At 37.3% G+C, this 11,454-nt stretch overlaps 1 protein-coding gene across 1 annotated transcript in view; it reads left to right on the top strand.

Moving 5' to 3' along the window:
* Positions 1–8,358: 8,358 nt before the first annotated feature.
* The window catches only part of GRHL2 (grainyhead like transcription factor 2), a 62,534-nt gene continuing 59,438 nt past the window's right edge, over positions 8,359–11,454 (top strand). The window contains exons 1-3 of the mRNA XM_070940980.1: positions 8,359–8,583; positions 9,030–9,097; positions 9,783–10,179. Of these exons, the coding sequence (XP_070797081.1) occupies positions 8,359–8,583; positions 9,030–9,097; positions 9,783–10,179 (690 nt within the window). The remainder of the gene's footprint in view (positions 8,584–9,029; positions 9,098–9,782; positions 10,180–11,454) is intronic.

Below are 11,454 nucleotides of genomic sequence, written 5' to 3'. Positions count from 1 at the left end.
AGGACTTGATATAAATAGTTATCTCACTGTGGATTTGTTAAAATGGATTAAAAACTGGGATTGAAAATTTATAAATAAATGTTTCTACTTTTCCCTTTTCATCTCTCTCTCTCTCTCTCTTTTCTGTTGCCTATAGAAAGTGAGTTAATAAGTTGCTTAAGGCAGAGATTTATTTCCTTTGGTGTTTGAAGTGCAGTTCAATAACAAATTTTACAAGTCCATTGAATCAGCAAATATGAATTACTGAAAGACATTTTTGCCCTTTTTTATTTTTATTTTTATTTTAAAAGAGAGTATAAAAGAGAGTATAACATTTGAAATGTTGAACTAAATCTTGTCTGCAAAATTCTGTCCTGTGCAGGATGAAGAGAGAACCTATTTTTGCATTTTTGCAGACTTTTTATCAGGGGTGAAATCCAGCCGGTTCTATCCAGCTTGGGCGAACCGGTAGCGGCGGCTGCGGGAGGCTTCGCCCACCTGCATAGACATCATGATGTCATTTTTTGTGACATTTTAAGCCTCTGCGCATGCACAGAAGGTTTTGTGCATGTGCAGACGATGGTGCGCGCACACATTGGCGAACTGGTAGGGAAGGTAAGTTAATTTCACTCCTGCTTTTTATGCTATTCTTCTTCTACTCCATGCTAGGACTATTTTATAATATACAACTCCCAGTTACAGACATGAGCTGACTTGAAAATGAGGTGCTTTGATCTCAGGATCCCTCCTCCAAAAGGAAAAGAAGAAGAGGAACAGGAAGAGGGAGGGAAGGAAGGAAGGAAGGAAGGAAGGAAGGAAGGGAGGGAGGGAGGGAGGGAGGGAGGAAGGAGTTATCTATACTACAAGTAAATAGAAATACTATATTGGCTATATCTCAAAGTAGTTACTAGGACTTAAAATAATAAAGAAGTTATGAAAAGATGCTTAAAATTTTCTATCTTACGTGATTCACCGAATAGAAACATAATTAAAAGAATGTTCACCCTAACTTAGATGCCATTCAAGTCAATAAAACTTCCCTATGTTATGGTGCTATTAAATTCCTGAGGATGTCCGACCTATTACAAGCAACAAAAATGTAGCTGCCTGATTTGGCTTCTAATTTAATCTTTTCTTCCTCTGTTTCATGATTTCCTTAATCTAATCTCCATCATGTTTTCTGCAGCCCTTTTAGTATTCTCCTTGGTGCCCAGGAGTCTTTCTGCCAAGTTATTCCTTTTTTAAAAATCGAAATAACTGTAGTTCCTATCACTAAAAGAAAAGGGAAAAAAAGCCCCCAGTTGCTTATCAAGCTCATTTCCCAGCTTGACCTTCTGGGGAGCCCAGAGGATTCTTAAAGAATAATGGCAAGAGGCAGATATCATTCTGATCACGCTCACCCTCTTCAGAAAAGAGGAGGGGGAAATGAGATCTCTCTTGCTTCTAAGTTAGAATGAGATAAGAATTGAGCTTGGGTGGACACAGTATGATGCACTGATTGCATGCAACCTGACACCATTGCCTTTGTGGTCCCACAGATCAAATAGTTGGGTTAAAACATTTAGGATGTTGTTTTTTTAAAAAAAATGGGAGAATAGACGAGATTAAGGAGCAAGATGGATTCTTGCCAATGCTTACAACACTATTTTACATCTTAGAACTGCTGAAAGTCTATAACCATGCTTATCTTTTGAAAGCAACCCCCAACTCAAACTTAATGGACCCTTTGGACCAACAGAATTTGCCCATCCTTGGAAACAGAGAGTCACTGCATAATTTGGTGCATTGTTTGATTTCCTTAATGCAGACCATGACAATGGTGGTTAAAATTTTTTGAGGATTACCCTGCCGATAAGGAAGCTTGGGAAATTGTCACCTGACTTCTGGCAATTTTTCAGACTCGGCATGAGAGGTTTTGGCTTTCCATAGCTTTCAGGCAAGAAAACTTAAATATTATAATGTAAAAATAAGTTTAACATGCATAATTAAAAAGAAATCAGAAGTTGGCCCTAAAGACAATTTTTTAAAATATAAGTGCCTGGTTTCATCCATCGTGTGATATGCCTGTCTCCTTAAATTAGTGTCCTATACAGTCGCTGCATGTCTGTGTATAAAAGAGGATACCCAAAAAGGTCTTACATTCATCAATTAAATGATTCACAACTCAGTGTAAAAGGGAAACGATGTCTTAGAATGCAGATGCCTGGCACATCTAGATCTTTCAGTGCTTCACACAGTCTGATTGAGATAAAATAATGATACTATGAATCAGGACTGAGCAACCTGCACACTGCATGAGGTGTTCACACCTAATTTTGTAGCACCTGAAGCGTCCTTCTTCCAAATTACTGAAAACTAACAGCAAAAATCATATTTTTTTTTTTTTACTGATAATGATTATTTATTTTGGTTTAACAATGAAGATGGGTGCATTAAGTCGCTGCTAGACTTCACACATCTCTTTTGTATTATATCTTACCCTAAGCTTAAAAAAAGCCCTTGGAAAATTCAGCACCATCAACTCCATGGTGTTCCTCCGTCACCCACCACGCCTGTACTCCTTGTATCACAAATCGTTATTCATCCCTGCTATAAAACATATTTCAATAAAGAAGAAAAGGCTTTTTAAAAAGTTTTATACTGTTTTCTATCAATCATGTTTATACTTATTGAATCATGCATATTGAAGTCAGTCCATGGCATAAAACATTTTGCACTGAAATATAAGAATACAATGGTGTGTCCCAACATAAATTATTAAGCAGACTATTTTTAATGTGGATGTTTTAAGGTATTTATTAAACATAGGTCCCTTGTTTCCTTCAGAAGCTTAAGGAGGCATAGATGGTGTCCTTTCTCCTATTTTTCCCCACAAGTCTGTGAGATTGGATAGGTTGAAAATGACTGGCCTGAGATCATCTAGCACAGGGGTCTCCAACCTTGGCAACTTTAAGCCTGGTGGACTTCAATTCCCAGAATTCTGGGAATTGAAGTCCGCCAGGCTTAAAATTGCCATGGTTGGAGACCCCTGATCTAGCAAACCTTCTCAGCTCATAAACGTAACCACCATGCCACATGATTTCTCTTACAACCACTGTTGTTGAGGGATTGTCATACCCTAAACTGATGCTAGCCTTGTGTGATAGTCCAGAAAGGAAGCACACCCAGAAGAACTAGCTCTACTTTTTTATAAATTTGTAGATTAGCAATAAATCCGTCTGCTGGCTAAGTTCCCCATTATCTAATCGTTGCTCTGGCTGAAGTTGTTCCTATTTCCCAAGATTATTCCATGTATCATTACAATTGTATGTAACCCATTCATTTGTATACCGTGGAGATGGAGGGGATCTTCTCCAGGCAAAGCTAATTTAAGATGGATTGCCAAATGCAAAAACAAGTTAATAATTGTTTTTTTTTTAAAGATACCCCTCCTCCTTCACATACAAAAGCTGATTTGACTGGGAACTGAATCCAACTTACTATTGGGGTAACATCCTTTGCCTTAAAAGACAGCAGATAATCTTAGAGAGATGGTGGACAGACAGCATTTATATTTATTTACAGATTATGTTTAGCTAAAACTGAACATAATTCCTAGGGTGGTTAGTGAGGTGCAGAGCAGAGCTATTCTTGTGTATCAACTTTAAGGTACTGGAGCAGCTATTATTTTGTTGGCTTATCATCTTCTACTTTCTTGACTTCATAGTGTTGATACATACTTTCCGGTACAAAGACAAGAGAGATCTTGTTTTATGGAGACAAGTCAATGCTGTGTGTGTGTGTGAGTGAGTGAGAGAGAGAGAGGGAGGGGGGGGGGGGGAGAGAGAGAGACTCCTGCATTACAAGTCTGCCTTTGGAAAACCATGGAATTATTCCAAAATAAAGCTCTACATATTATTTGGTTTAAATAGAAATTTCCCTGTTGAGAAATCTGAAGGGTGGCCTTTCTTTGAAATGAGCTCAATTTCTTTTCTCAGGACAGTATTTGTTTATTTGTCAGGTGAAAAACAAACAGCCCTGTGGTGGGTGATTTGCTACTCTAAACTTGTAAGAATGCAACTGAGTAGATGCATGCATGACCCCAACTTCAAAGCTAAAATCCTCCTATTGACTCATTCTTTCTTGAAACATTAAATGTAGCCTTTCCTAGCTGGCACCTCCCAGATGTATGGGAATGACAACTCCAGAATTCTCAGCTACAAATCTAAATAAGTTTGCTTGAGTGACTACTAGTTTCCTATGAAAGGGAGTGGATTGCAGCGAAGTGGAAGAGAACCTCTGGAATTGGCACCAGTCTCTTTAAGGCTTCAATGAAGTTCAGTAATTTTTTAAACAATTAATAATGAACCTCAATCAAAGCCAAGGAGAGGTTTGTGCGTATGTGTGTACGGTACAGAATTTCAGGAATAAAATCCTGGCTCACCAATCCTCTTCTGCACCATTCTTGGATTCCTTCTGCTCTTGGTCCCTCTGCAGATATCTCACAAATTTTGCCCCCAAGAAATTACTCCTGTCTTTTGTGCTGCATCTGACTTTGACTGCTTCAAGGTTGCTTAATGTATAGATTGCATCTACCTTCTGGGTCATTCTCAATTAGCTTGCTTCATCAAAGCCAGTGAAGCCTTGCCTTAGGGGAAGGTCAGGGTTAGGTTGAGGTTAGCCACATCAAGATAACTAGATGAAGATTCCCCCCTCCTCCCCCCCCCTCCACACACACTATAGAGTAAGCAAACTGCTGGAAGGCGAAAGAGAAGATAAATAACATTTTCTGCAGTTGGCAGAGAAATTGAAACTTACAGTTCAAGAGTTCCATTTATAATATAATCATTAGGTTCTCCCACACATTTTTATCTACTCTTCCCAGGCTTTATCTTCCTCCCTCATATTCCTTCTGCCATTCATTCTTTGAAAATGGCACCTATAAAATTATTTCAGCCAAGTCTTCAGATAAGCAGCAATGAATTTTCCTTTCAAATAATCCAGAGTGGCACTTTAATATTTGGTATAATGCAGGAATGATAGGGGAAAATATCCAAACAAATGCAAGAAGCTCTTTCTACAGGAAGCTGCTATGCAATAGTGTGTTTCTTGCAATACAAAATATAGCAACATCCCTCTCCCGACAACCCCAAATTGAGCTGTATAATCTTTGTAACTGATGTAAATCAGGAATGTAGTATTTTTCGGTGGTTCTAGGCCAGCAGCAGCTCCCAATCTTTTGGGCACCAGGGATTGGTTCGGTGGAGAAAGGTTTTTTTGTGGACCGGAGGGGTATGTGGTTTCACATGCTGCCTGCATCACACGGATGGGGCTTCACTTGTTTGTGTAGCCCATTTTCTGGCATGCTGCGGCCCGGTGCTGGTCCACAGATCGGGGGTTGGGGACCCCTGCTCTAGGTCACCCTTAACATTTGGGGGGAGGGTGAGAAAAGATGGTAAAAGTAGTGGATTAATGTCTATGGAGATTCTCAGTCATCCAGGTCATGGTTGTCCCAAAGGTGCTTTTTCAGAAGGCAACTGGACTTTCTTTGTTTTCCTTGAAGACATTTCGCTTCTTATCCATGAAGCTTCTTCAGAACTGAGGAAGTTTCTTGGATGAGAAGAGAAACGTCTTCAAGGAAAAACAAAGACAGCCCAGTTGCCTTCTGAAAAAGCACCTTTGGGTAATGAATTAATGGAGCTTTGGCAAAAATATGGGTGACATCAAGATTTCTTTGGGGCTCTTTTTTCCTGGTTTTGTTGGGGAATTTGCTTTTTAAAATCTATGTTAGACTTTTAATGTTTCCTGGCTCAACTGGTGAGAAAGCAGGTCTTTGATTTTAGACATTTGGGGGCTGCATTGAGTACATTCCTCATACACTTGGATTATTTTCCTGTGAAAACAGATATTTGTGGTGTTCTAATACAAAAAGTGATATTTGGTTTAATTTCCTTTTTTTAACCGATTTGTCCCTGGTCAGAAGATATTTAAACATGGAACAGAACTCTTTTGAATCACCAATATTAATGTCATCTGTTTGATATTTTTTAAGTGCTGGAAGTCCATAATGGGTTTTTATGTCAGAGATATAAAAAGGTTTGCATGGAAAAATACGTGTGTAGAATTTGTCCTTGAAATTTAGGTAAATACCTAGAGCTCCTTCAAAACTTAACACCAAATAATAATGATTAGGACATTGGAGAAATTTATTAAATTGATGGGAAATAATTGTTTTAACCATCTTAATTTGATGTAAATTTAATTTAGCTTTTATGCCACTCCTAGTATTTTGTAAGAAAATTCATGGCACTTTATTCAGTGATTAAAAGACAATTCATGGCTCAAAAAGATTGAACTTTTCTGATTTTAAGCACACATGTTCAATATTTGGCATCTTCTGTTAAAAGAATCCAGTAGCTGGTGAGTTAAACTGCTTACCACAGTTAACCATATTAGTAGGTTTCATAAACAATAAATTAGATTCTGGTGTCAGGGCAATTTCTTATATGCCTAAGGATGTGCTTAGGTTTAGTTATCCTTAGCTTCTGATAATTTGTCAAGCAGTGGGTTGAATAAAGAAATTAAAACATTTTAAAACTGCATGCTAATTCAGTATGGACAGTTTATCTCAAGATATACCTAATTAAAAGGACTGAGCTAATACAGTATGTATCAGCTGCTCGTTAAAATATTTTAACTACTAGCATTTGATAATGGTAAAGTTATTGTGTAATTGATTCCCTGCCTACCTACATGTTCTGACTTCTTGACGTAGCCTGATATTTCTCAACACTTTTCCATGTCTTGTGTCAGTAACTCAACATGTTTGGGCAACTGTTAGGACTCGACTTCTGACATCTCATAGATCCCACTTCCCTTAAAAAAACCCAGACTTCTAAACTAAGCATTGAGGGAGGAGCTGCTATGTTAATTTTTAGGAGCACTGGCATTTTGGGGGCATCGTGGGGAATAAAAATGGGGCCTCTGGCACATTGCTACTGTATAATTGGGATGCATCTTTAACAAGCTTATGGCACTGGCCAGCGAGTAGATTGGAGGAAGATGCTGCCTTTGAAATGGACCCACTGGGCAACGTTTTTCAAAAGTCAATATCAAACACAGAACTCTCCGTGGCCACATTTGAAAAAACTCTATGGTTAATTTTGCATAATTTCAATACTTACTTTTTTAATTTTTAAAGTCTGATGTTGCAATGGAATATATGACCAAACTTAGTCAATAATTAGAATTAGTAAACTACATTTTACTTGACTTCCAGAGTTATGGGAGTTCTGTATTTTGATTAGTAAAATGAATTTTTTGGCTGGGACAGCTGGACGACTCTGTCAGTCATCATAGTACCTTAGTTGTATGTAACAAATATTGAATCTTGCTTGGAAAGTGGGAGGATAACAAGCAAAATAAATAGTTTAAAGGAATATTCTGTTTTTAAAATCTTAATATTTGAGTCAATATAGTACATAAGTTGAATTATGTACTAATTAATATTTTGGCCATGTAGTACATAAGTTGAATTATTATTATTTATTGGGATCTTCTACAAACAATTTAAAATATGAATCCAGCTCTTTTTATAAGCTGCCCTTTATGGATTTTTTTAATATATTATGGACTACTTCTATAGTCAGAGTCTTTGATTTTTTCCCATGATTTCCAGTGATTTCTTAACCTAAGAGGTTCTTCCCTATTACAAGTGACCAAAATAATTACATGAAAGAAAGCACATGCTTTCTTATACTTCATCCTTCCTTCAAGGAATAAGCATGTTGTTGCCCTAATTTTTCACTTGATATCACTGTATGAAATAATTCTGAGAGGCTTTGACTTGCCTAAAAGCCAAGTACAAAATTTTGTTTTGACAAGAGAGATTGTAATCTCCAGTCTGCTATTCTGCTCTAAGATAGTTCTAGCAAAATAGAAACCAGGTCCCAACTTTTCTGATTCTAATCCAATGCTGTAGTCCAGTTTTTGCCCATCTCATCTTCACTATCATTATGACAAATGTTGCAGACTGTGATATCTGGAGGATGTTGGGTTGGCAATACTGCCCTAGTCATTATTATACAAAATGGTTCTTGTTGAAAATGCAGTATTAAGTTGTGAAGAGGAATTTCTACACAAAACTATAATGAAATATACACATTGGAAAATCTTCAATATTGGTTCCATAAAGAACCTTGTCAGTGTTTCCAGTTATGGAATACAGAGAAGATCAGTTTTGTTCATTTTTTGCATCTGTTTTTCAGTGGGATAACAGAGCATATCAATTATTGTTTTTAATTGTTGCATCGAAATTTTTTTAAATTATTAGATTAGTTTGTCCCTTGCCATCCTGTTTAGGATTAAAATGAGCTATTGGTAAAGAAAGGTATTTCGGATATGATAGCATGCTTTTTTGTGTTTTTAAACCACAGTAAAAACCGGCTTGTGACTATTGTGCCAAGTGATGCTCCCTTTAATACCAGAAGAGCTTACACAAGTGAAGATGAAGCTTGGAAGTCTTATCTGGAAAACCCCTTAACAGCAGCTACTAAAGCTATGATGAGCATCAACGGAGACGAGGACAGTGCTGCTGCTCTGGGATTATTATATGACTATTATAAGGTAGGGAATAAGATGCTGAAAATGGGTTTTGTACAGCAGGTAAATCTGTTGCATTTAAATAAATCTGGCTCCAGTTGCATTTCCAGGCTCAACCCAAGAGGTTGATATGAGGATAATTGATCTGACACCTAAAGGGCAAGAGTATTTTTTAAACTATGTTTTTTACGAATTGTTGTGAGCCACTTGGAGTCATTATATGAGATACACACCGATAAGTCCTGGAAATAAATAAATTAATTAACCAAGGGATATATTTTAGAACTAGTTGCAATCTGCCCTTGAAACTGTAGTCTGCTTTCATGTGATCCACAGACTACCAAAGACCAAGTAAAACTGGTCTGAAGTTTTAGATCTGGTCATCAATCCTAATAGTTCCACCACTATTGTTAAGGAGCCCTTAATATCCTTTAAATAAATATAACATTCAAAATGTCCTGATATTTCAGGTTCCAAGAGATAGAAGATTATTGCCTGTTAACAAAGTGAGCGATAATCAAGAAGACCAGGACAAAAGGTACAATATATCTCTAAATCTGTCTCTCTCTCTTTCTGTGTATACAGTATGTGTGATGGGATATTTTATCTAAAGATAAAGATAAAATTAGCCAAGTTTTTTAAAAAATAAGACTGGAAGTGTTGGGATTATAGAAGATAATAGATTAAGTATTGTAAATACTGGAGGTTTTAAAAAAGAGATTGAATAGCCATTTGTCTAAAATGGTATAGGGTTTCCTGCTTGAACAGCTGAAGCAACAGCAGCATTCCATGGTGTAGTGATAGACAATGAGCAAGCTACACAAACAGTGCAACTGTTACATTCATGATACTTCAGATGACTTATTGTTATTTCTATACTGCCCTTCATAAATATGTTCCAGGATTGTTTGCAATATTAATCCAAAGCATTATAAACATCACGACAGCAGCCTGGAGTGTTGTTTATAGTCTACTTTTCTTTGAAGGAAGTCAAATTTACACATTCATAATTCTCTCCTTCCACCTAGCCCAAGGTTACTAGTGAATTTCATGACTCAAGGCAAATTCAAATGTAGGGTTCCCTGTTCTAGTTCAGCATAGATATCAACACCCATGCTAATAACATTTCATTAAATAAATGATTTGATTTTTTATTTGCTTGTATTTAATCTATTTGCCACCTCTCAAAATTTGCTTTTACTCGCTGTATTTTTTCCCCTCAGAAACTGTCTTTCCACCAGTGAAACGCAAAGTAACTTGAGCAGCAATGGTGAAAACAGAGTGCAGGTTTTGAAAACGGTGCCAGTAAATCTCTCCGTGAACCAAGAGCAGCTGGACACTTCCAAAAGGGAGCAGTTCAGTTCAAATGTATCAGGAAGCCCATCCTCCATTTCTGTGACCGGAGTGATGGTGGTGAAAGCAGAGGAATATACCCCAGTTTACATGACTCCTTCGGTGCATTATGCCAGGGGAGAAAATGAAGAACATCGGGGGGTCATATTTGAGCATCCGCATTATGAAGTGCCCAGCATCACACCCCATTCAACCTATATGAAAGACGATCAACGCAGCACTCCAGACAGTACTTACAGTGATACCTTTAAAGATGGAGGAACAGAGGTATGTCTATTATTTTGGGCAATGTGGGAGCAGAAGGTGTGAGGTTCATTCATTGTTGACATGTTTTTTATTTTTCTCAATGGAAGTCAGGGCAGTTCATTCACTTTATCACCCCAATAAGTCAGTGATTTAGGCATAACTGAGAAATAAACTCTAAAACAATGGCTTTGGGTAATGGGTATTCCTGAGTTACCAAGTGGGATAAATTCCATCTTTGGAGGATGTATTCCAAGTGTCCTTCTCCAAAGGCAGAAGATGACTAGCTAGAGAGTCTTTCAATGCTGTTATAGGTTTGTAGGATTATCTCTGCAACCGATGCTAATGTCAGCATTCCAAGTAATAACTCCAGGCTCGCTTCAGAGTTGATAGCTAATTTTCTTATCCTTTCAAATGACATACAGAGAAATAATTTTGTTCTATTACATTTTCTAATCTATTACCTTAATATATTTGAATTTTGATTCTCTTAGAGTTTGAACATATCATTTTAATTTTTTAAAATTTAGACTGTTTTGAATTTTGTATGCTGCTTTGTATTTGTCCTTGAAGGCTTAATGAAATATAGATTGTACCGGGGGGGGTTCCACTTACCTTTATTACCGGTTCGCAATGGGACCATGCTTCTGTGCATGCACAGATTGTCAGTGATGATGTCGGGTGGGGGTGGGTGGGCGGAGCCTCCTGCCACCATTACTACCAGTTCGCAACAACCGGACTAAACCAGGAGCAACCCACCACTGGATTGTACACTTTTTTTTAAATAGTTGAGATTTAGTGTAGTAAGAATCTCTTTTGTACATAGATCTGAATATGTTTTGGGAGATTCTTGTGTGCAATAACAGAGATATTACATTGTTAGAATACTTCCCTTTTGATTTTTTTTTCTTTTGGGACATTTATTCAAAGTATAAACAATGAAATGTTCCATTATTATGGGACTTGCACAGTAATTATGGAACCAAATGCTAAGATTGAAATAGGCCATATAAACTCTTGCAAAAAAGCTTCTAAAGGGAGAATACATTGGGAGCCAGATATAAAGGATTTGATAGAAATTATTTATCCACTACCTGGAAAACTATAGTGATGGAACACAAGCATGTGATGAGCTCAGGTCCAGATTTTTCTCTCAGGGGAAATGATATTCTGAAGGGAAGGTGCTTTTATAAAACATGCTCTGTTCCTGGTTCTGCCAGATAACATTTCTTGGCAAATGAAACCTGGAGCATGCCTTTTTTGCCAGGCCTAATAGAATGGGTAGACATAAACAGATGG

Source organism: Pituophis catenifer, unplaced genomic scaffold, assembly GCF_029215685.1.
Source record: "Pituophis catenifer annectens isolate HBS135680 unplaced genomic scaffold, rPitCat1.0.hap2 SCAF_3, whole genome shotgun sequence".
In the NCBI taxonomy this organism is placed as follows: Eukaryota; Metazoa; Chordata; class Lepidosauria; order Squamata; family Colubridae; genus Pituophis; species Pituophis catenifer.
Note: the sequence above shows the minus strand (reverse complement) of the source record. Positions and strands in the feature narration are given on the sequence as shown.